We start from the raw sequence: 23,104 nt of genomic DNA, 5'->3' as shown, positions 1-23,104 counted from the left end.
CATCTGGCTCTCATCAAAGCACACCATTCATCTGAACAAACTTCAAGTGGCAGGAACAAATTAATTCAAATGTTGTCGGGCTTCCATACATACTGTGTCGAAGAGCTGGCTAGTTAACATCGGATACACACACAAACACACACTGAACTTTCCCTTTAAAATCCGCTCGCACACACATTCACACGCACAGCCGTTTAATTCCCTTGCTGCTCCACCCAGTAAATCCTCTCCAGTTTTGGTTTCCAGCGCTTTTGAGTGATCTCATCATTACCTGCATTTTTGCCTAATGTTTCCCACCTGCCTGTGTTTATCTGCCTTTTCTGACCTATCACCCACTCCATGTTTGAACCGACTGAGAGGATGAAAGCAGAGAAGCCTGTCATGCCATAAAGCGGCATGTTACGAGCCCACACTCATGTTGTGGAGGTTTTCACTGTAATTACTCCTCTCCATAAATGAAGAACAGAGTGAAGGAGGTGGAGGGAGAGAAAATAAGTGCAGGTGGTCTGAAGAGACTGCAGTCAAGAGTTGCGATGTAACGGACGTAGTGCCAGACCTTTTCTTCCATGTTTTTAAGGAAATCCAAGTGGAACGGATTATGGGGGGAAAATAAATAAATAAATAAATTGTAGGGTGGGGACTTGGTTCTGTGCATCGTTTTTTTGGATTGGATGGAGCTTAAGGTGGAATTTAAGAAGGGGGCGGAGTTTAAGACGATAAAATAATTGGAGAAGTCGAACATATGTCATTGTGTCACCAGAAGATTGAGTTATGTAATTTTAATAAAATATTACAAGAAAAAATACTGAAAAACGAAACATATATAAACATAAATGAAACATGGATGAATCATTCAGAATAAGAGCAATAAGTTGCATTTAGAAAACAGATGAGGTGAATTTCCATTTCATGTTGACCTTAAAGGAATTATTCAACAAAAAATCTAATTCTGTCATTATTTACTAACCCCCTTGTCGTTCCAAACCCATATGACTTTCTTTATTTATACAACTGCTCTTTTGCATGTGAATGCAAAGAATGGAGACTGCAGCTGTCAAGCATCAAAAAGAACGCAAACGCACCATATAAAAGTGGTTCATACAACTCAAACGCTGTATTCCTAGTCTTCTGAAATCATACAGTAACTTGACTTGAGAAACAAACTGAAATTTAGGACATTATTCCATGATAATCTTCCCTTCTAATAAGCTGTTAACAGTCCATAAGAACCAAATCGGTAATCATGTGAATCATTTGAGAATGAATCAATCAAACTGGATTCTGGAACAAGATCAGTATTCACAGAAACGATCTGACTCAAAAGAATGATTCTTTTACAACCTGTTGCCATTCTTGAACAAGTTCTGACAATGAAAATGTTCATCAATGTATGAAGACTTCTCTCAACAGTGTGTTTGTGTGTGTTTTCAGATTTTCCCATTCAGATCCCACTGTATCGCTTCCCCGCAGCCCCTACAGCAACTGAGAGGCAGCAAAATTACTGCTCATACTTTTATTGCAGGATAATTATTATTATTATCATCAGACAGAGGCGTTCACACACCGGTTTCAGAGGAGACATGACCTTGTACCTCAGAAAGCGCTGAAAAGGGTGTAACGTTGTAAATGCTGATTCATGTTTTCATCTTTGTATTCCCGCTCTTTAGTTTTATAAGGGCCACTGAGGGGCAGCAGGTGCCTTTGGTATGATAATATTTGAACCGCGATGCCTCTGGCCACATGTAACCCACACACACTTTCACTCTTAAAGGGTGAGTTCACCCCAAAATGAAAATGCGTTCATCCTCATGTCTCATGTTCAAACCTGTATGACTTCTACTTAACACACAAAAAATGATCAGTTGATCTAAAAAACAATATTGGCCCTCATTTTCATTGAATGAAAAAATATCAAATATTCAATTATTTTTGTTCCACAATAATTCTTCTTTTTAGTGTTTAATGTGAGTTGGCAAAGTTTTTTGGTTAAAAAGATTTTGGTTAGGGTAGTGCCATATTAATTTTTTACAGGAATGAACACAAGGCTGTGAGGAATTAAGTGCAGTGTTCATTGGCTTGTACTGTTGTAAACAACATGGCAGTTGTTCAGCTAATGAAATATCTTTCCAAATCACTTTCACTAGACAAAAACAAAATTTTAAAAGTTTTGAAAGTTGTGAGTTTTGCAAATTACATGTTATCATGCATTATGTGCCTGTACAGCAACATTTACTTCTGTTGCATAATTATCACAGGTATTAATTTAACATTGTCCCTTGGTGTGATCAAATGAATGGAAATGTTTACAGTAATACAGCCTAGAGCTGACAAGTGGACGGCACTGTAAATATTTCATCTAATGAAATATCTTTCCAAATCACTTTCACTAGACAAAAACAAAATTTTAAAAGTTTTGAAAGTTGTGAGTTTTGCAAATTACATGTTATCATGCATTATGTGCCTGTACAGCAACATTTACTTCTTTTGCATAATTATCACAGGTATTAATTTAACATTGTCCCTTGGTGTGATCAAATGAATGGAAATGTTTACAGTAATACAGCCTAGAGCTGACAAGTGGACGGCACTGTAAATATTTCATTTAATATTTTATTTTATTATGTTATTTTATTATGTTATTTTATTTATTATTTTGTAGTTAGGTTACATGTTTCTGCATGAATACCACAACATGTACAAAAAAACAAAATTTTAAAAGTTTTGAAAGTTGTGAGTTTTGCAAATTACATGTTATCATGCATTATGTGCCTGTACAGCAACATTTAATTCTGTTGCATAATTATCACAGGTATTAATTTAACATTGTCCCTTGGTGTGATCAAATGAATGGAAATGTTTACAGTAATACAGCCTAGAGCTGACAAGTGGACGGCACTGTAAATATTTCATTTAATATTTTATTTTATGATGTTATTTTATTATGTTATTTTATTTATTATTTTGTAGTTAGGTTACATGTTTCTGCATGAATACCACAACGTACAGAATATATCTATATCATCATTAAATCTGCTTATAAGATAATAACTGCAAGGGTAAAATTTATAAATGAGTTTAAAATGAATTTGAATTAATGAGATTGGTTACTTTCAAGAAAGTTTATCAGTGGATATACATTTCTGATATGCACTTATTTTATTTTTTTATTTATTAATTTAGTGTCCAAATACTTTTTTAGGACCACTGTATATACACCATAAACATGTACATCTCTTTCCTTTCTTTCTCTGTCTCACTGTCTCTGTCCATTATTATTATTTTTCGTCCTGAATGTGATGAGACCGAGGACAGTACTGCGGGCACTTATCCCTGCCAGCTGGTATGGAACTAATCAGAGCTGAAATATTTCTCATTAAAGGAGGGCCTCACTTTCCCTGTGCTATGTGTGTGTCTGTATATGTAAGTGTGTGTGTGTGTGTGTGTATCTGTCTGCAGATATGCATGGCTGTATGACAGGTGGGAATAACTCAGTGACAGGTTTATTGGAGAAAGCCTGAATTACAGTAGACTGTCTGACCCAACATATAGAGAGATCACGCAAACACGGTAGCGAAATTACTGAGCCGGTCTCACACACACACATTCCGAAAGAAGGATTCATTGCATGATAAATCAAGATCCGTGTTGTGATTGTGGTTTTATGCCTGTGGAGAGATCGAGTGTGTTTGTCACTGTGTGATCTTTGTGATCATCATCATAATCACGAGACTCATCCAGAAACCGCAGAGAGGAACTGGAGATTAGCTGAATCAGTGCGTGTCTGATTGCGGATCGCTGAAGCTCTCTGTCTCCGTTAGGCCGTGTGGTAGTAAGAGGGTCCGTGAGAAATGATCCCACACTCACCCTCCTCTTCATTACCCTTTATCCTCCAGTGATCACAGAACTCTGCTGCCAGCCTGCCAGTTTACAGGCTTAAAACCCTCTGGTGCTCTTTGGTCACTTTTGACTGAAAAATCTTCTGTTTTGAATTTTTTTAAATCACAGCTTCATCGGAATGGTATGAAACTTGGTGACTTTTATGGCATTTGGAATGTGAACACACAAAAAAATTAAGGGCATGATTCGAGCAGGCTATGTGGTCGTAACAAAAATAGTCACACTTGTGATCTTCGGTCAAAAATGACCGACCATAGGAAATGAATGGGAAATCGACAAAAACGTGTACAATCTACAAATCTGACACAATGCAGAAAAAAAGTACACAGCAATTACAGGGTGAAACTCTAAAACATCAAGAGTGCAAAACCAACACATCCACTCACACAAACATGCGTACACACACTTATACATACACACACACCTATGAACTGGTGTGACTGTAACACAGCAAATATGTAAAATAAAAGCAATAATTCAACTACAATGCAGTAAAAAAGTGGACAGCAAGGAAGGGGTTACACTCTAAAACATCAAGAGTGCAAAACAGACACACTCACTCAAACACACACTCACAGACACACAAACTTACACAATTATACACACTCAAATGTATTGGTATGGCTATAACCATATAGCCAAAATGAGTCAGAAAACTGAAATAAGAGGTTGAAATCAGATCAAATCCAGAAGGATTAAGCTCTGATAAAACATTTATGTTAATTTTTGTTACTTTTTATAGAATTGTAATGTTTTGTGTAACAAAATGCTTTCCCTCAGGCCATCCAAGATGTAGAGTTTGTTTCTTCATCGGAACAAATTAGAAATTTAGCATTACATAACTTGCTCACCAATGGATCCTCTGCAGTGTATGGGTGCCGTCAGAATGACGGTCCAAACACCTGATCAAAACATCCCGATAATTATTAAAAATTATTAATTGCACTCTTCATCTTTGATATCTGAACAGGGTCAGAACATTCATTCACAGATTTGCTATAGTGTAACAAAATGCTTTCTCTGTGTTCAGGTTTGACTGTAGTAATAATAATTCAAAAACTGACGCTTCAAATCAATATTTCTAAACCTTTACAAAAAGTTGTCTTTGAGAATGTCTAATTATATATCCAAATATAAATCCAATATAAAATCCAAAAATAAGTATTTATGTCTAAAAACAATTAGAGAATGTATAGGCCTTTTATATAGAGCTATATAGCAGGGGTGGCGTCAGAATGACGGTCCAAACACCTGATCAAAACATCCCGATAATTATTAAAAATTATTAATTGCACTCTTCATCTTTGATATCTGAACAGGGTCAGAACATTCATTCACAGATTTGCTATACCACTGCCTGCAGCGTCTTCACACACAGACGAAACTTAGAGAAGTGTGACATAATATACCTCTGTAAATAAAAACAACTTTAATTCATGTCTCGCACACTTTAATGCCCTTTGAATGGAACATATGCATTCCTTTCGGACTGGAATCATGGGAGAATATCCAGTGATGTCCACTTCACAGGGTACTTACAGCCCTGCAGAGTTCAGCTCCAACCCTAATTAAAACTCACCTGCCTGTAGCTTCCTAGTAACTGTTCACACCTTGATTAGTTTGTTCAAGTGTGTTTGATTAGCGTTGAAGTAAAACTCTGCAGGGCTGCTATATAGGAATCTATGGGCTAAACCATGGAATTGCAGACGTTTTTCTTATTTTACTCCCACCAGATGGCACTAATCTGACTTCAAAAATGGTATTTTAAAGGCATTGACTCTATTTTAACATGAAATACTGCATTCATTGGAAAGTAATATAAAAAATTTTTTTTTTTAAATATTTGTATTATTTACAGTGGGCAGAAATTCATCATAGTTATTGCATAAATATTAATTAGTGGCATGAAATTATCTCAAAAGAAAAAAGAAAAAATATTATTAACAAAAATATATTACATTGATTTTACTGGAGCGAAAAAAAATTACATTTCAGGTGTCCGGTGACCGTGAAGATCACAAGTGTGACTCCCAAAAGAGGAGCACCAGAAGGTTAAAGCAAGACGATGGAGGTCTGGGGTGAGTGTTGAGTGGTGTAGAGGAGGAATTCTGGGTAACGTGAGAGACGGTGGTACAATGGTGAGATAATTGAACAAGAGTAGGAATGTACGAATAGTTTGATTCCCGAATGAATGACTCTAATGAACCGATTTGTTTTATTGAATCAAAAGCATACAGCTTGACCAATCTAGCCTGATTCCTATACTAATGACTCTTATGAGCCGGTTCTTTTTAGTGAATCAGAAAACATTCAGTGCTACATGTGTACTCTGAATCATGAACAGATGACTTTTATGAACCAGTTCTTTTTAATGTTTGTTTATTTTAATGTTATCTCTCTGTAAGAAACATTGAGTTATGACATCCACCAGCAAGGTAAAACTGTGTCATGCTAATCGGCTAAACCTTGATTCATTTTGCAAATCATGAACAAATCACTGTTTTGGGACAGTTCTTTTAACGAATCATTCAAAAGGACTGACTCAGACGTTATAGATATGAATCAGTCTTAACAAATTATTCCATCAGAGTGGACAAACGTTTTACCTGCTGCAAATAAAATAAAATAAATAAATAATGTAGAAATATTGACGGGTAGCAGAATTTAGAACCAGGCTTTGAAATGTATTTCAGATGATGTAGAAGAAACAGCAAACTCTGGTCAGTAGACTTGTGTTAAAATGCTAGTGTTGTTGAAATCCAGTTTGGTGAATCAGAGAGTTAGAGAGAGAAAATGCTGACTCTTGACTTGACTGAGTACAGAACACTGAGTTCTGAATGAAAAAATTATTCATGAAAAAAGAGAGAAAGCGAGGGCCAAATAGGGATGTCCCTGAGTAAAGGTTGCAGTCCTTTTTGTCTGGTTTCCTCTATTCCAGCAGGATTAGAGGAATGCCAGAGAGAGAGAAAGAGAGGAAAGGATGGATGGAAGCTTCAACTGTGATGGTTTTAAGGTTCTTGAAAGTAGTAGAAGATGGAGGAGCTTTAGAGTCCAAGGTTGCTTGTTGAACAGAATGTGCTTTTATTGTTGTTTGTGTTGATTCTGAGAGTAATTATACAAGCCATGGTGTTAAATGTGAGGAAGAGAACAAATTACCACCAGGATGCTGCTGAGGTCTAAAGATAATTTCTTAAGTCTTTCTGCCTATACTGTATGTCAAAAAAAAAAAAAAAGAATTGATTCCCTGAAAAGTGTGACAACTATGACTCTTGTGCTATAATTGCTATTTGTTTGAGCATCCTGAATAGCCCAACATGACAACATTGGCTCAACCAATAGTGTGAGTTTGAGGGCGGGCAGAACTAACCTTTTTTTTTTTAACAATGACAGACAGGAGGAGTGTATAGGAAGCCTATTTGACACCAAGGAATAGTTCACACAAAATTTGAAATTAGCTGAAAATGTACTCAGTCTCAGGCCATCCAAGATGTAGAGTTTGTTTCTTCATCGGAACAAATTAGAAATTTAGCATTACATAACTTGCTCACCAATGGATCCTCTGCAGTGTATGGGTGCCGTCAGAATGACGGTCCAAACACCTGATCAAAACATCCCGATAATTATTAAAAATTATTAATTGCACTCTTCATCTTTGATATCTGAACAGGGTCAGAACATTCATTCACAGATTTGCTATACCACTGCCTGCAGCGTCTTCACACACAGACGAAACTTAGAGAAGTGTGACATAATATACCTCTGTAAATAAAAACAACTTTAATTCATGTCTCGCACACTTTAATGCCCTTTGAATGGAACATATGCATTCCTTTCGGACTGGAATCATGGGAGAATATCCAGTGATGTCCACTTCACAGGGTACTTACGGTCGAATAGAACATATGGCTGAAGTGATAAGAGGAACATACAAAATGGGGGGGGGGGCTTGGTCCACGAGGGCTGGAATTGAGAGCAACTGGGTTAGAGAGAGGTCAAAATGATCTTGCAAAATTCAATTATGACTATTTTGTTGCAAGAATCGTTTATTATAATTATATATAACTGGGAAAAAAAATAGAGCATGGTCCCTTTAAAACAATTACATTACTAATAATTTTTATTTAATGTTAATCTTTTAAAGTTTAGTTTAACTAGTTTTTTTTCTGGAATGTTTTTGATAAGTTTTAAACCGATTTGTTTATACTAAATAATTGTTTTGTTCTCCATAATCTGAAGTGTGCAGGTGTGCCAGAGGTATTTTCTCCCTAGAGATGGCTTTGATTTACATTTGAGTAAAGCCAGATTAAAGTTCTGACACATTGGTTGAAATGTAAGATGACTGGCTTTGGTTCATGCGGTTCTTCTCTTTGCTCCACATGATTTGTTGAGCCCCACAACAGAAACATATGCCTGAGGTAAATCACAGTGGTGTGGTCCTGTCAAACCCTATACAAAGCCATGTCGTTACTGTATATGAAAACAAGCTCTGGAAATATGTGCCGACCAATTATAAAGCTGAACCGGAAGAAAAGGTCCTCTCTGTATTGGCACGTAAACGCAAGTTTTCAGCTGAAATACTTAAGAATATTAATAAAAAAGGTGAATATGGTGCTCCTGTATGGAGTATTGTATTTCTGTAATTATTTGCAATGAAACCTGTTAGCAGTTTCATCTCTTCCTGTCTTAGCATTTGGGGATTTGGAGAATTAAACTAGTTGAAGAGCCAAATGTGAGACAAAATGCCAGTTGGCCAGTAACTTTTTTAGGAGCTCCACGTAACATGGGTTAAAAATGATAACCTGACCATCACTGAAGAGCGAAGATGACTGTGCATCTAAATGCATGTCTAAAAACTTTCTAGCTACATTTCTAGAAAATATTCTAGTTACTTTTAGTGTAACTTTTCAATGTCAAATTTTGCCTATTTTGTCTAAGATGCCTAAAATATTATTTAAACAGAGCTCCATGTGGATGCACATCCTGTATATGTAATATCAGAAACTGTGTTTGGTAAAGATGGTTCACTCAGTATATATTATATATAATTATAATAAATATATAATTATAATGTATTCATGTAGTAATGTATTAATATAGTTTTCAAATGGTATTTATCTATTAATTTATTTATTATTATATAACTAAATTAATTCAGTTTGCACTTTCATGGCTGGTATATTTTCTCATTCCATTATATATTATTCATTTTATTAAATTAATGCAAAGTACCCACCATTGGTAGATTTTCAGACCCTCTTTACATACATTGTTGATGACATTACTTTGGTATTATATTTGATAGTTAATACACTATTGTTCCTTGTCACGTGTGTATAATAATGCAAAAGCTTGCATTCAGGGTGCAAATTACAGGGGGGTTTGGGGGGGTCTGACCCCCCTAAAGAAGGCTTTAACCGCCCTGATGGACGTCAAAACTAGATGTAGGGAGGGTCAGATAAAAGTAGGCTAGCCTACACATAATATGGAGATTTACTTGTAAATATTAATATGTATTTCTAAAGCTTAATGCTGTTGAACTGAATTTACGGAGCAAACTATTTGCTAAAATAACCACAACATTAACAGCAACGCTAAAATACAAGCGTTTGTTAATGTTAGTCAGATGCGCATGAAAGTTGCACGTGTTACTAAAACAAACACTGCGTGTTTTCTTTCAGAATCATCATTGGCGTTTACTTACAGTAAAAATTAAGATAAAGTGTGAATAATTACATTTTAGTAGGCCTGTCGCAATAATCAATATATCAACTTATCGTGCAATATATGTACATGACCTCAATCATTTTTGGTGACGCAATATATCGCCCATTATATTTACTCAAAAATGAATGTCACCATGTTTTGTACATTTCACTTGCACCTGTGTCTTTTGCAGCTTCTCGTACATAATGTGGTGTAGTCATGAGGCGCTAGTTCAAATTTAAAAAATGCCTCTACAAAAAAAGTTTCATCTGCAGATATGGTCTTGTTTAGGGATCTGTGATTTGTGCATATGGACATCTGACTGCTAAGTAGTGATTGTGTTTTTCAGCAATAGTGTGCACCCTTAATTTACAGAGAAAAGAAGGTCAGGGAAAAATCTGTAGATGGAAAAATCTCCATACAAGTTTTTTTTTTTGCATTTTTCTTTTTTTCTACTTGTTATTTTGCACTTTTTGTTAGAAAATGTTTATTTATTTTTTTTAAGGAATCTAATATTTTGATACTTAATTTCCATGATCTATATGTTCTTAAAAATTTAAAGTTTTTTTGTCATTTGGAAGTGTGTTGGCCTTCTTGCATTATTATGCTGTTACATTATGATTATATATTCAGTGGCATAAAATGGTCTTTAAAATGACAATAATATCGCTTATCGCAATTATTTCTGGGGCAATATATCGCACAACAAAAAGTTGTTATCGTGACAGGCCTACATTTTAGACACATTGTCAGTAATTTCGCCAATAAAAATAAGGAGAACTGTTGTGCATCTCTGATCAACACACAGAATCCACGTTTTTAAACGAATCGACTGAATCAATGATTCAGTCAGCCATTCATAAAGGCAGTCACTTGCTTTGTTTCTGAATGAATCAGCCATTTGAACGAATCGATTGAATGAATGACTGAATCATTCACTTATTAAGACATGGATTTGTCACCATCTACTGGTGCTTTTAGTTTTATATTTAGAGTATTGTTTCTTTTGAAAAATAATTTTATATTTCACTAGCCTATTTATTTGTATTTTTGTATGTTGAATTAAAATATTTCTTTCTAAAGCTACTTTTTTTGTAATGTCTATGCAGTGTTTTTTTTAATTAACAAAATAATGATTATCTTTAATAACAACTTTATCTGTAATTAATCGGCACATGATGTGCATGTTAATTAATTACATTTATTAATTTGAGATTATTTTGATTAATTAATTGGCACATTATGTAATTAATTAGATTTTTTTTTTTAAAAACAATCACTTGACAGCTCTGTTTAGAACATAAGAAATACACCCCCTCCCAATCTTCTGACCCCCCGATGGTCAGTGTGTAATTCGCACCCTGCTTGCATTCACACACACACACACACACAGTCTGACATTAACAATCACACACTCAGCAGTAGGCATGATTAAATTGGACTCTCAGACTGCCAATATTGAGGTCGGAATGTTAATGAGAGTTCTCTATGGGGACACATAGAGAAAGAGAAATGGAGAGAGAGCGCAGCATGTTGTGGGCTTCGGCCTGTGGTTTCCATATACAGCTCCTCAGAGCCATCGATAAAGAGATAATCAAGGATACTGAGGGAGAGGAAGAGAGAGAGAGAGAGAGAGAGAGAGCGAGAGAGAGAGATAGAGAGAGAGAGAGAGAGATGCATGCTTAATTATGTAATATAGGTGCTGAGTCAGAGGCTGAGTCTGTCTTTAGCTACTGCACTCTGCACACAGACATTACTCTGCTCAACTCTGCCACACGCTGTAAGACTGAAGTACTGCAGATTGAACAGTAAACACTATGAAAGAAGCAGAGTTCTTTACCTGGGCACCAAAGTGTTTGAGTTACGGAGCATATGTCCCTTTAATATATAAAGTAGTGCAAAAGGCTCCATCTAAACCTGCAAATAATTAATTAGAAAGTAAAGCACATTAAGATCAACTAAAATCTCTTTTCCCTGTTTTCTCCTGCAGAAAAGCTCTACAATTCGACCGGACGTGAGCTGCGAAGAGCACTGTTCTCTCTCAAGCAAATCTTTCAGGTAAGCTTTCCCACTTCGACTTAGTATTAGCGCAGAGCACCTGCTAATGTCTTTTTGGTCAGCAGTACGTGTGTGTGTCTGTGTTTTCATGCATGTTTTAGCTGTACGGCTATGCTGGAATTTCTCTCACTGCACAGAAATTGCCAGATACCAAAGCTGGAGTCTCCATCATTGATTGATTTTAAAGCTGTGCTGGAAGCTACTGTTTTTCCTCTAGAGGAACCATGTCTGACCACCGCATTGTGTGTGTGTATGAGATTAAATGACTTTCCACTAAAGTTTAAGCATTTTTAATGGCAAAAGCACCTGCAACTTTCACACCTGTCAACAAGTGTGTAATTTAAACCTGCCAGAGGCTATGCATAAACACACAAAAACTCTGGAGCAGAAACAAACATAAATGCTAGCTTTGTCAAAGCACATGCACAACTAGCTTGTCAGAGTAGTACAATCGACTCATAATGCAAAGTAGTTAAACAACAGTGACGCTTTTTTAACACTAAAAACTAATTAGCTACAATACAAAATGCTAACAAAAAATGGCTAACTACATTTGAAGCTAGATGAGGGTGCATTAAATAACTTATAATTTAATCTGTGCTTTATTATCTGGCACAAAATTTATGATTTTGAATTAATTAACTGTGTTATAACTAGGGTTGGGTACCTATGTAACCGGTATGTACTAGAACCGAGTCAGAACGCAGATTTCGGTGCCTCATTTCGGTGCCACTTTCATGCTTGAGCGATCGATTTAAATATTTGTTCTCTGAAACGGACGTAAGGATCACCGGCACCGCACGTGAAAAATAATTTCTCGACTGAGAAAATTCACGAACGCAAGTCGGAAAGCTCTAATAATACAAATCCAACACATCTTTGTAGTAACGCGAGTGTCCATGTTGTTTTCACATTCCGACTTAAAAGCACAACTCTGGAAATGAGAGCATCCGAGGAGCACGTGAATGCAGTAATTACACTTGCCCTGATGGCAGCAGGTAGCCTTCCGTTAACTAAGCTAAACATGCTTACATTAAAATGCCTAAAGCTAGGGTGACCATACGTCCTCTTTTCCCCGGACATGTCCTCTTTTTGGACCTACAAAAATGCGTCCGGCCGGGATTTCTTAATTGCCCAAAATGTCCGGGATTCGGCTGTTTTCTTAATCTCGCTCCCGCTGAATCTCTGACCATTGCCGCCTGCTCCCGCAACATGTGTTTCGCTCCCGCGATTTTCGTGTCCACTCTTTAAACATTCTAATATTGTATATTTTGGCACATCAGAGAGCCGCTCTCAGGATGAATGACCTGAGAATAACCTTCCAACACTTGCCTTATCTATTCTTTTTCTGTTCTATTGACTTGTTTTATTTTTATTTAAAAAATGACCCTCTAACACTAGCATTCCCTATTCTTTTTCTATTCTTTCTACTTGTTTTCTTTTTATTTATTATAAAAACAAAATAAGCAAAGAAACAAAAAAAACCTGGCTACTTATACTGTTAGGCGAAGCCCCGCCCACGAACCCGCCCCCTACTGTCCTCTTTTTGAAAAACTAAAATATGGTCACCCTACTAAAGCTAAACTTCCCTTGCAATGACTTGCAATGAGAAGCGTATCTAAACCTGTTGTCCAACAAAAGAGAACACTATAACGTTTTTACTCCACAGCTGCTTCCTTTTCTTCTTGTCACAGAATGAGGCAGACAATATGTTCTATACTGTAAAAAGCATATGGTAAAAATCGGTACCATTTTAAAAGTATCGATTTGGCACCGGTATCGTAAAAAACCCAAACGAAACCCAACCCTAGTTATAACATTAAATCTAAACAGAATTTGCTAATAAATGCAACTAAACAACTATTACATGCACACTGTTTCATGGAGAGAAATTATAGGAGACTGTTTTTTCTTCATCAAAGTAAAAAATTATAATAATAGTAATAAAGGCAATTGTGAGATAAAGCTAGAAATAAGAAATAAAGTCACTTTCTACGCATTGAAAAACATGGCATTATCTACATTTTTGCAAAACTCCAAAAAATGTAAATGCATACAATTCTCTGCAGTTCCCAGCTGAAATGAACACTAGTGGAAGTAAAACACACACAATTTTTTTTTTATTCCTTTTCACACAAATTGTAATTACTGAGACAGATTACGATTAATAAAGACTTATATTCCCACAGTTCCTTCCACAATACTATGCTATGACCTGAAAACACCTTTTTTTACCATAGTGCATTATTTGTAAATTGAAAATTTTGGCGTAATCACATAACCAGATCTATGTCTTTTCCAATGTAGTAAACTTGCTTGGTAGCTCACCCGGTACAGCATTGCAATTGAGATGCAGAGAGCTTGGGCACGAATGCCATGTAATACAAGTCGCAATAATGCCTCAAAAGAGCTCAAAGACTTGCAGAAGCAAGCTAAAATATCATGGTTATTTCAGCAAATGCTTTTTCATCTCATTGGTTAGGTTTAGGGTAGGGTTTATGTGGGGTGTTATTTTCAAATGTATTGGAGCATTAACCTTTTAGCGCCACTCAGCGGACATTTAATTTGCAAATTACTTTTGCAAATTTGCTTTTTACACCACTCACTGGACATTTCACTTTGAAAATGATGCAATATGATTTTGCAGAAATGACGCCACATGCACATTTTTCCAATGCGCTTGGGTTTATTGTGATACACTGTAAAGATATAAAGTTGCAATCTTAAGATTATGAGTGATATAAAGTCACAATTATGAGAAATAAAGTCACACATACATGAAACAAAGAAAAAAAATGTGACGAAGTCAAATTATAAAATATAAAGTCACAGTTGTGAGATACAAAGCTGCAATAGCCAAATTTAAAGTCATAGTTATGAGACATGAAGTTGCATTTGTGAGATATTATAGTCAAACTGTGAGATAAGTCACAATTACAAAAAGGCACAATTACAATAAACAAAGTCAAAAATTGTGAGACATACTGTATAGTAATGTCAGTTTGTGAGATATATACGTAGTTGCAATTGTGAGAACTAAAATCACAATTCTGATTCAAAAAGCCACATATTTTTTAAAATATATTTAAATAGCAGTATGGTGCAGCTATTTTTGGAAAAAATTGTTTGCTACTGTAAAAGCTACACTGTTTTGAAAACAGCTGCTGAAAATTGTAGTTAAGTTAGTAGCAGTGCTACTTTTAGTTAGTTTCTCCCACAACACTGACACAGACACACACACACAGCCAGGCCTTGGACAGAATTCCAGTTCAGCAGTTCCAGTTATTGAAACCGATCTCATAATCCTCCTAATCTCCTTGCATTTTAATCTAAGATGTATGAATCACTTGCGAACACTGTGTATGAGCAGTCGTCTGATTGATCGCTCGACTCAGGAAGAATTATGGCAAGAATTGCATTCTTCATGCTGTGGTGCATTTAAGTATATTTTGCATGTGCAGTAAAGTGCATTTCTCCAGACGTGGGCATACTGTGTCATTATAGACTGACTGTGCCAATATAAATTCCACAAATCCAACACCCCTAATCATTTTCAGATCAGCCAATAGGGTGTGTCCATGCGAATCCCAAAGCAGAAGAAATAAGCTGGAGCCCGGTTTACTTTCACACATGACACACAGGATGGAGGAAGGATGCATGCTGTAATCGGAGAATTAGTGAAGTGTGCCCAGCCGTGGGCCTGTGTGTGTGTGTGAGTGCCATAAATCAAGCGGAGACACGTACTGCTCCTCACATCTCTTATACAGTGTGTTTAATGGGCTCTTTACTGCTGGGAAGCAGTCGATCAGCACTTAGCAACCCACATTTACTCAAGCCCAAACACAAAGGGTTTCCATGGGCAGGAATTGAAAAGGATTTAAAACTGTATATGCTCAGTGAGGGAGATCTGGAGGAACTCTATAGGGGCGAGTCCAAGACAGCTCTATAAAACAACACTCTGCAGAAGTGCATTTAAATATCTCTGCAGCTTAGCTTTAAAATAAATCATATAGTAGGTTTTATAAAATACAGTAATTATATGGAATATACTATAAATATAAAATAATTATATTACATTGCTATATTTTATTTGAATTTTAGAATTGTATTAAATTTAATAGACTAATTTTAAAATGTAAATAAAATGTAATAGATTTAAACTTTTGAATTAATTGTTTTCTTTTCTTTTTTATTTGACCTTTCAATCGTTCATAAAATCATGTTGGGATACTTTCGGGTTATTTTAAGAAGTTCCCAGCACCTGGTGGACAGAGACATTGCAGAACAATGCAACATGTGTTGGTGTAGGAGTGGGAACCTTTAGGGAGCGTAGAGAAAATGCTGACAGAGTGTTTGACAGATAGGAATTCATAAGCTTCAGTTTGGGCCATGTCAGTTTGAAATCAAGCCTGTTTCTTAAAACACAACTGGACCTTTCTGCAATTCTCTTTGGTCACCCTGAAAGTGTTTTGCAATGAAACAAAACATCTGTGGTTGCATTGTGGAGTGTGATTTTCTTGATGATTAATTTCTGTAGGATGTTTAATTAATTTTGAGATGCATCAATGATTTTTTTTTTTTCACAACCTGTGTTGTGTCTGTGTAGATTCTGTGTTTGTTCTGGATATTTCATACATACATTAAGTTTCTGTTGTTTGTGTTCCTCTTGCAGGATGATAAAGATCTGGTGCATGAGTTTGTGATGGCTGAAGGACTCACATGTCTTATTAAAGTGGGAGCTGAGGCTGACCAAAACTACCAGAACTACATCCTTAGAGGTACCACACTACCAAACATGACATATGTAGAATGTACAGTATGTGATTCAAATTTTCAAACAACTACCAAACATATAAAACAAGTACTTTGGATGTTCAAAGGTTTGGGAACAGTAAGTCTTTTTTAAAAATAAATGAATACTTTTATTCAGCAAGGATGTGTTACACTGATAAACAGTGACAGTAAAAACATGTATAATGTTACAAAAGATTTATATTTCAAATAAACGCTGTTTTACAAACTTTCTGTTCATCAAAAAATCACGGGAAAAAAACGTATCACCATTCCCACAAAAATATTAAGCAGCACAAGTGTTTTCAACATCAAATGTTTCTGGAGTGGCAAATCGGCATATTAGAATGATTTCTGAAAGATCACGTGACACTGATGACTGGAGTAATGACTGATGAAAATTCTGCTTTGCATCACAGGAATAAATTACATTCTAAAATATATTCAAATAGAAAACAGTTATTTTAAATTGAAATAATATTTTACAATATTGCTGTTTTAATCAAATAAATGCAGCCTTAATGAACATAAGAGACTTTCAAAGACATTAACAATTATACATTTGTACTGTTAAATGACCTGCTGAATCAGAATTTTGAATTGATTTAATGAAATGGACAGTTTCAACTAATTCATGGACATTAATCAAACTAACCAACACTTTGAATTATATTTATTGATTTATTCATCTCTGTCTTAACACTCCCATACTAGCGAGACTCAACAAGGAAATACTGAAAATTATTCGAAAAACTGCATTTAAAAATCCTATTAATATTATACCCCAGCAAAATAATTGCAAATATATTATTAAAGAATTTGTTATATTGCCCCAAATTAATTTATAGCCAAAGCAGAATTTTAAGTATAGAACAGTAATAAAATGAGTAGATTTAAAATTATAATTGTAAATGCTTTCAGATATATGGTTATGAATCAGTGCTCCCTGAAGTCTGTGTTGTGACTGACTCTTCGTTTTTCATTATACCATATTAATATTGTAACTCCCAGTGATGTCACTACAAACCACAAACACTATACAACAATAACAAACACCTATACATCCAAACCACAGCACAAGGAGTTAAATTACTACAACACAATAAATCTTAAAGTTGGCCACCAAACATGTTCCACCCAGAACTATTAATTGGTAATAAAGCATCAGAATGTCTTCTTTTCCTCAGAGGGATGGGCGGCAGGGGGGTTGTTGAAATTCGGTTTATGATCTGCAACATCCTGCCAGGCCTTTTTATTGGGCGCTTAAGCATGTGGGCCCTGCCCTCTTACAGTGTGCTGTGAAATGTGGTTGACCTCTCGGGGAGGGTTTCTGGCCCCCTTTAGACCTTCCCATAGGACTGCAACCTCATCCCCAGGCAGAGGAAGTTCTTAGCGGCCTGTTAACATGCCTGATCTTTCACCTTACATGCATGGAGGGAATAAATTAGCCTGAGCAACCAGGAGCAACACATTTGTTAATGGCAGTTATTGGGGTCAATGAACGGTGTGCGTGATGGTGCTTTTCTGCACTTGTTTTGTTTGCGAATGTGCACACGAGTGGTTACATCTGGGCATCTGAAGTGTATTTGTGTGGTATACTCGTATGTTTAAGCTTGAGGGTATCAGCTTCCATTTTTAAAAGCTTGTTTGTGCATGTGGGTGGCGGGGCGTATGTGTATATACAACATTACATTGGAGCCGTATGACATACTGTATTTACTGTGTGCATTGTTAGGAATCTAGTGTAAGCTGCTCTGGCCTGTTATTATTTCTATTCCTCACTTTGAATAGCTGTAACTGTTTATCGCTATAGGAAAAAAAAAAATCACAGAACCATGACTATATAAAGGGTCTGTGGCTAGTTGCATGTTGTGTAATTATGGGATTGATGGGATGTATGGTGGCCCAACAATTATTCAAAATGTCTGCTCCACTATGCCATTTGATTTAAATACTTAAAATTTCACATGCAAGTCTCTTTCCTCGTGGGAAGGAAATGTGCCTCAATGACCTGAAGTTTCACCTTTTTTAAAAAGTGTTTTATATTGTTATCAAGAGATCCGGTGGATCTAAGATTTTATAAATGTCATTGTTGGAAGTGATTTTTATAAGTGCAATATTAAAATAGATTTATTGAGTTTCTGTGGATCTGAAAATTTAAAAAATAAGACTGTCACTGCAGTTCCAAGGACATAAATGATTTTACAAATGGCTGTTACTTATAAGTAATGAACAAATAAAGAACAAGTAAATCCATTTCATCTCTACATATTATTTATGTGTATTATATGTAACACAATATACAGTCTGCTCCGGGTGTGTGTTCACGGTGTGTGTGTGTGTTTACTACTCTGTGTGTGCACTTGGATGGGTTAAATGCAGAGCACAAATTCCGAGTATGGGTCACCATACTTGGCCACACGTCACTTCACTTTCACTTTCACAGTTTCACTTTCAAAAGTTTGGGGTCTGTAAGATTTTTTTAAACGTTTTTGAAAGAAGTCTTTCAGGCTCACCAAGGCTTAATTTTATTTGATCAAAAATACAGTAAACATGGTAATATTGTGAAATGTTATTGTGATTGTAACGGGGCTGACGAGACGAGAGGCGTGCGGATCCATGTGCAAGCTTTATTAACAAGAGAAGTGGTAAAAAAACACAGGCAGGGTCGAACAACAGCAAACAGGTATGGCACAGGCAAGAATTCAGCTGTATAAGTGCAATGGATGATGGGAACTGTAGTCCGGGGGTGACATGTAACAGTCTGTGTAGTGAGAGAGTCAATATGATGGACGAGTGACCTCTGGTGGCGATCGGATGGAAGTCCACGGACCGTTTTCGTGACAGAGATTTAAAATAACTGTTTTCTATTAAAAAATATTTTAAAATGTAATGTATTTCTGTGATGCAAAGCTGAATTTTCAGAAGCCATTACTCCAGTCTTCAGTGTCACATGATCCTTCAGATATCATTGCAATATGATGATTTGGTGCTCAATAAACATTTCTTATCATTATTAATGTTAAAAACAGTCATGCTGCTTAATATTTTTGTGGAATCCATGACACTTTTTTTCAGGATTCTTTGATGAACATAAATTTCAAAAGAACAGTATTTATTTGAAATAGAAATAATTCGTAACATTGTAAATGTGCATTCTTGCTGAATAAATCAAGCGTAGCGTTAGTTCTGACAGGCCACGTGAGTCAAGCTTGCGTCAGCTGACTCTCAGCTAATCCACATCTACCTATAAGAATACAATGCCTATCATGGCATTCGTATATAAGGTGTATTCAGTATTATTCAGCAGCTTTATCGCTTGCTCATGAGCAAATTACCCTCCTCCATCCCCAGCTCCACCTTTCATCACTTGGCTTTCTGATATTCCTTGTTTTCCCGAATCAGACTCATTTTATCTTGAATAATGTTGTTACACTAATATGTCATTAAGAACATGATATCTGCTACATTTGGTTCTGTTCTGTTTACCCTAAGGGGTTATCGGTGCTCTCCCTGCTCATTCATGCTAGGCTGCATGGATGGCAAGGAGTTTTTACCCAGAACATAATCATACCGCGAATCCAAACTGTATGCTAAGTGTCAATCATTTTGATTATAGTGGTCCTGACAGAAAAGTATTCTTTTTTTTCAGAAACAGAAAGTTTTTTGATCCCAAACTTTTAAATGGATATGTATGTTTTTTGTTTGTTTGTTTGAGTAAAAAGCTACATGAATTCAGTCTTTCATGCTCTGTGGGAGAGCTCAAAGTGATTTCTTTACTGGGCGCTGCTTGTTTATAGTCAAAGCAGTTGGATTTACAGGGTCAGGGACTGACGACAGACACCTAAACACTAAATCCGCATGTTGAGACTTACTGGCAGTCTGTACGATTTACAGCCTGTCCGCAATGACAGCGGCTTTCTGTAACACAAAAAACAAAGCTACACATTACTCCCCATAGTATAATATTTCAGCTAGCCCAAAATGGAAATACATTTTTGTGCATTCAAAGGACTGACTGGTACAACAGTTATGCTAGACTTTCCCAACAGAACGTCAAAGTATTTTTCTCAATGTGAAAGATCTTCAGGTGTTTTATAGAGTGAAATAGGCAGTAACAATGTGGCTATTCCTTTTGACTTTCACATTTTATTTCCTAGTTTCCACACCCATATGATTCATGCTGCTGCTATGCTTTTATGGACTCTCAGTAAGTCTCAGCACACCTTTGGGTAACAGCATGCCATAATTTTCTTAAACTGAGCCTGCGTGCTTCTCTAAAGGTTTGTCGTGCATCCTTATATTTAGTAGGTAAATTAGTTTCAATATAAAACACACTGTTGAAATGAAGTTGCATTGTCCTGGTGAGACCTGATTTCAGTGTGTTTACTTGCAATCAGTGCTTGTGCCCTGGTTATAGGTTTGAACCCACATTGACACAAACAACCCATTTGATTAAGACGCCAAATGCCAAACTCACATCTGGGACAGAGCGAAACTGAAAGAGAATGAGAGATACAGCGAGAGAGATCAAGAGGATGATGATGATGACAAGCTGTCTAAATGATAGCTTCAATCCATTCCTGCTCATTTGCGCTTTGTTTACTTCATTTTTCTCTGTTTTTGGTGTTTTTGTGAGAGTTGGTTGTGTGTTTGGAATGGATTGGTCTGGCTGTGGGAAAGAGCTGCTGTTGTAGCCTGTCTTCTCTGCAGCATGGCTGTAACCTGGCTCACAGATGACCTAGTTTCTCATGACCAGAAGAAGAAATCTTTTCCTTCTTTTGGGGAACATGCACACATGTACACTGGGGTCAAAAAGTCTGCAACCACATTGAGAATGTGTAATTTTTTCATTTAAACCTGGAAATAACCCAAATGTTGTGTAGACCTAGTGTGGAAGTAGCAAACGTTTTTCTGGTTACTGATGCCATTGTAAAAAATGCACTATTCACAGTCAACCATTATTAATTTATCTTTCTAAATGGTCATGTGATTTCAAAATGGCTGCCCCCATCTGGAAACCCGGGAGTCCGGGTCTCTGTCGCCTCCCCTGAGCTCATTGAGTTTTAACAGACCCCCTAAAGCGTGCGCTGAGTTTGGTGGGGGGTAATTGAGATGAATGGGGGAAAATCACTTTGTTACATCAAAATAAGACTTAAAATGGCCTGAAACTTGAACTGTGGGGATTTTCAGTGAGTAATCAGCTTGATGAAATTTAAAGTAAATCTCTGTGTCTGTGACCAATATTTACCGAGATGACTGATGACTGATGATATATATTTAGGATGCCCAGATATTTGCCCAAATTTACAGTCTGGAAGAGTCAGTGAAAGTTGTTAAAAGTCAGAGCCAGTCTGCAGATTTTCAGCAGTCAGACTTGACAGATTTAACAGAAAATCATAGTGTATGATGTGCACAGACTGACTTTTTAGCTTAGAATTTGTATAATTCTATCCAGTCAGAGGATATGTTTGATATTTTGAGCCAGTTTTAGAACACTTATTGTTTGTCATGTGTCTCCTAGAAGAGTAGCAATCTTAAGGTATATTTTGGTTCATGCACTCACTGGAAATCAAACCCATGACGTTAACTTTGTTTACGCCATTCTCTACTTTTTAAGCACAAATGCAGCACATTGACACATTTAAACATGCATTTGTCTATGCAGATCTACATCTTCTCTTGAAGGAATATGACATATCATGATGAGATAAGGCTGCTCTTCTGCTGGGCCGCTCTTGTTGGCTGCATTAAGCACCTGGGGGATCGTAGATAGGAATACTAGAGGCCTGAGATTTTAGCGCCATCACTCCAAGCCAAGTGCATGAAAACACATGGAGAAGTTGGGTCAGTGCCACAGCATAAATCTGGGTTTACACCTTCCCTCTTAACACACTCTGTGTTCTGTCCAACACATTTGCACGCTTATGATCCTATTTTGCTCTGTCCGTGAAAATCAAGGCAATGAGGCAGCTGAGTACATTCAGCTTTGTAGAGCGACATGACAGCTTGAATGTAAAATGCTAACCAGGTATATAAGTCAAGTCAAGTCAAGTCTGCTTTATTGTCAATTCTTCCACATGTACAGCACATACACACAGAGAATTGAAATTGCGTTACTCTCAGACCCTTGGTGCATTCAGATAACACTAACAGTAGAACATAAATACAGATAGATACATAAAGTGTGATCCAATAAGACCACATAGAAAATCTTTAAACTGTTAAGAAAATATAAAACAAATATATATAAGTGTATACAGAAAATAATTTAATACTTTTATTCAGAAATCAAACTAATCACAAATAGCAGTAAAGACTTTTTAAAAAAATATTACGGTTTCTACAAAAATATGAAGAGCACAACTGTTAGGTAGCATACGCTTGCTGCATGCCTCACAAAACATTCAGAAATGTCAGTGTCTATAAGAGAAGAGCAGACATATAGACACATTTGAAAAAGCGTGACGACGCGATAGAGAACTCAATTCGGTCCGGTTTTCTGAGCGCACACAACTGAATCACGAACATAGAAAAGGCCTCTCAATCAGCGCATGAGTTCTTAATTCAGTATTTCATTGAAAAGAGGACCATGTTCTTATTTCTTTATGAGAAGTGGTTTTATTTCATTTTAATATAAAGGCATGTTGTGTCA

At 36.4% G+C, this 23,104-nt stretch overlaps 1 protein-coding gene across 1 annotated transcript in view; it reads left to right on the top strand.

The window, feature by feature from the left end:
- LOC107752839 (FH1/FH2 domain-containing protein 3-like) overlaps nucleotides 1–23,104 on the top strand; it is a 212,572-nt gene that overhangs the window by 122,620 nt on the left and 66,848 nt on the right. Inside the window, exons 4-5 of the mRNA XM_016568910.1 lie at nucleotides 11,591–11,658; nucleotides 16,331–16,436. Of these exons, the coding sequence (XP_016424396.1) occupies nucleotides 11,591–11,658; nucleotides 16,331–16,436 (174 nt within the window). The remainder of the gene's footprint in view (nucleotides 1–11,590; nucleotides 11,659–16,330; nucleotides 16,437–23,104) is intronic.

This window comes from Sinocyclocheilus rhinocerous, unplaced genomic scaffold (genome assembly GCF_001515625.1).
Source record: "Sinocyclocheilus rhinocerous isolate Xijiao unplaced genomic scaffold, SAMN03320098_v1.1 scaffold771, whole genome shotgun sequence".
In the NCBI taxonomy this organism is placed as follows: domain Eukaryota; kingdom Metazoa; phylum Chordata; class Actinopteri; order Cypriniformes; family Cyprinidae; genus Sinocyclocheilus; species Sinocyclocheilus rhinocerous.
Note: the sequence above shows the minus strand (reverse complement) of the source record. Positions and strands in the feature narration are given on the sequence as shown.